This window comes from Camelina sativa, chromosome 14 (genome assembly GCF_000633955.1).
Source record: "Camelina sativa cultivar DH55 chromosome 14, Cs, whole genome shotgun sequence".
Classification (NCBI taxonomy): Eukaryota; Viridiplantae; Streptophyta; class Magnoliopsida; order Brassicales; family Brassicaceae; genus Camelina; species Camelina sativa.
Window position 1 is genome coordinate 8,064,019 of NC_025698.1, and position 1,834 is coordinate 8,065,852.

Genomic DNA, 1,834 nt, shown 5'->3' on the forward strand with positions numbered 1-1,834 from the left:
ACCAAAATTAAAGACTCGACTGGTTTCAGGAGATATACAATCCCAGACTCGATGATTTTCAGATACTGCCTCTCTAACTTAACAGAGAGATCTCTTCTTCTGAAGGAAATCACAAACAATTCATCAGATGAAGAAGTCTCGGAATTTGCAGATCAAGTTTCTCTCTATTCTGGATGCTCCCACCACAGGTAAAAAAATATAATTAAATTCACACCTGCCTCAAATATGTGGATTACGAGGAGGAATAGAACACTAATCGTCCAATTTTTCCAGCTATCAAATCAAAATGGCAAGAAAACTGATAGCAGAAGGAACAAATGCGTGGATTCTGATCTCTCGGAACTATCAACATGTTCATTGGGATAATGTGGTAATTGAGATTGAAGAACATTTCATGAGAATAGCTAAATGCAGCAGTAGATCTCTCTCTCACCAGGTCTTGTCTCTTTCTATTCTCATATAAGCTTATACTTTCACCAAGATCAAAGCCTTGATCTGGTCTTTGTGATTCTGACATGAAAATGTGATCAGGATTTTGAGCTTCTAAGGAGAATATGTGGATGCCATGAGTACATAACTCAAGAAAATTTTGAGAAAATGTGGTGTTGGTTGTTCCCTGTTGCTACGGCTATATCCAGGGGATTGATCAATGGAATGTGGCGCTCTGCTACGCCTAAATGGATAGAAGGGTTTGTGACTAAAGAAGAGGCAGAACGTTCACTTCAAAATCAAGAACCGGGCACTTTCATTCTCAGGTTTCCTGGTTCAAGAAGCTGGCCACATCCTGATGCTGGTTCCTTGGTTGTGACTTATGTCGGTCATGATTTAGTTATTCATCATAGATTACTCGCAATCGATCACATGTGCGAGTAAGTAAATCTATCTATCTCTCCACTCTCCCTCTGTGTGTGTGTCTGTCTGTCTTGTGACATTTCGTTTTGTTTTCAGTTCTAGTGAAAGGTATACAGATGCAAAACCGTTGCAAGATATGCTTCTGGCGGAACCTGAGCTATCTCGGCTTGGAAGGTGAGAGAAGAGAAAGGTTTTACTTTTAGTTATTATCGTTGAAGCAAGGAGAGATCAACTTCAAAATCTCAAATTGGTTTTTGATTTGGTTTGTTGCATATTTCAGGGTCGTAAGAGGCATTTGAATATCAAAACACACTCAACAAGATAGACAAGGCGTCGGATATATTATTGAGGTTTATACTTTTACTAAGTATATAGAGAACAGATTTGCTAAATCCCCTATTACTGATACTACTAACTTCTGTAAAGCTCAGTGGTTGAAAACCAAAGATTATTTCTTTTTTAGTCTTTTAGTATTTTGTTTTCTAAATCAATTAATTTTATTGAGTTTGCGACAAGAAACAAAACAAAACAGGAGTTACGAGATGACGTCAAGAAAAAAGGAGAAAGGAGTTACGAGATTTGCTTCTTCGGCTTGGTTTTTTTATAAAAATATGTGTGGCTCATTTATGCACACAAGTGACACAACACATGAACACAAGTTACACAATACTGTTACTAGTGTAAGTTTAGATTTGAATATTTGATTATGATTTCACGTAGTCTGATGATTTGTTTAAGTGAAAAAGTACAGTACACCTTAAAACCTAATTGTTGTCGGTAAGAAAGAGATTAGAGATGGGTGAGATCTAGAATGATAATGATATATTATAATGGTATTGAAATCAGGATATTCTCTCTAATCTCGAAATATTTTGATACGAGTTGGATGATTGACCAACTGCTAGTAAACACGTGGTAATATCTCAGCTTCTGATTTGATAAAAGAATAGAACGATGGACTCTTTTTTTTTTTTTTTTTCCC

General features: G+C 36.4%; 1 protein-coding gene across 4 annotated transcripts in view; it reads left to right on the forward strand.

Annotated features, from left to right (window-relative positions):
• LOC104740390 overlaps positions 1–1,343 on the forward strand; it is a 4,550-nt gene extending 3,207 nt beyond the window's left edge. For 2 of the 4 annotated variants that reach the window (XM_010460960.2, XM_010460961.2), the window contains exons 10-12: positions 756–869; positions 949–1,026; positions 1,133–1,343. In XM_010460960.2, coding sequence (XP_010459262.1) covers positions 756–869; positions 949–1,026; positions 1,133–1,151 — 211 coding nt within the window. In that variant the 3' untranslated portion in view covers positions 1,152–1,343. Of the gene's footprint in view, positions 1–22; positions 189–273; positions 437–531; positions 870–948; positions 1,031–1,132 lie in introns of those variants that run through there. The other 2 variants (XM_019235318.1, XM_019235319.1) reach the window with 2 other exon arrangements.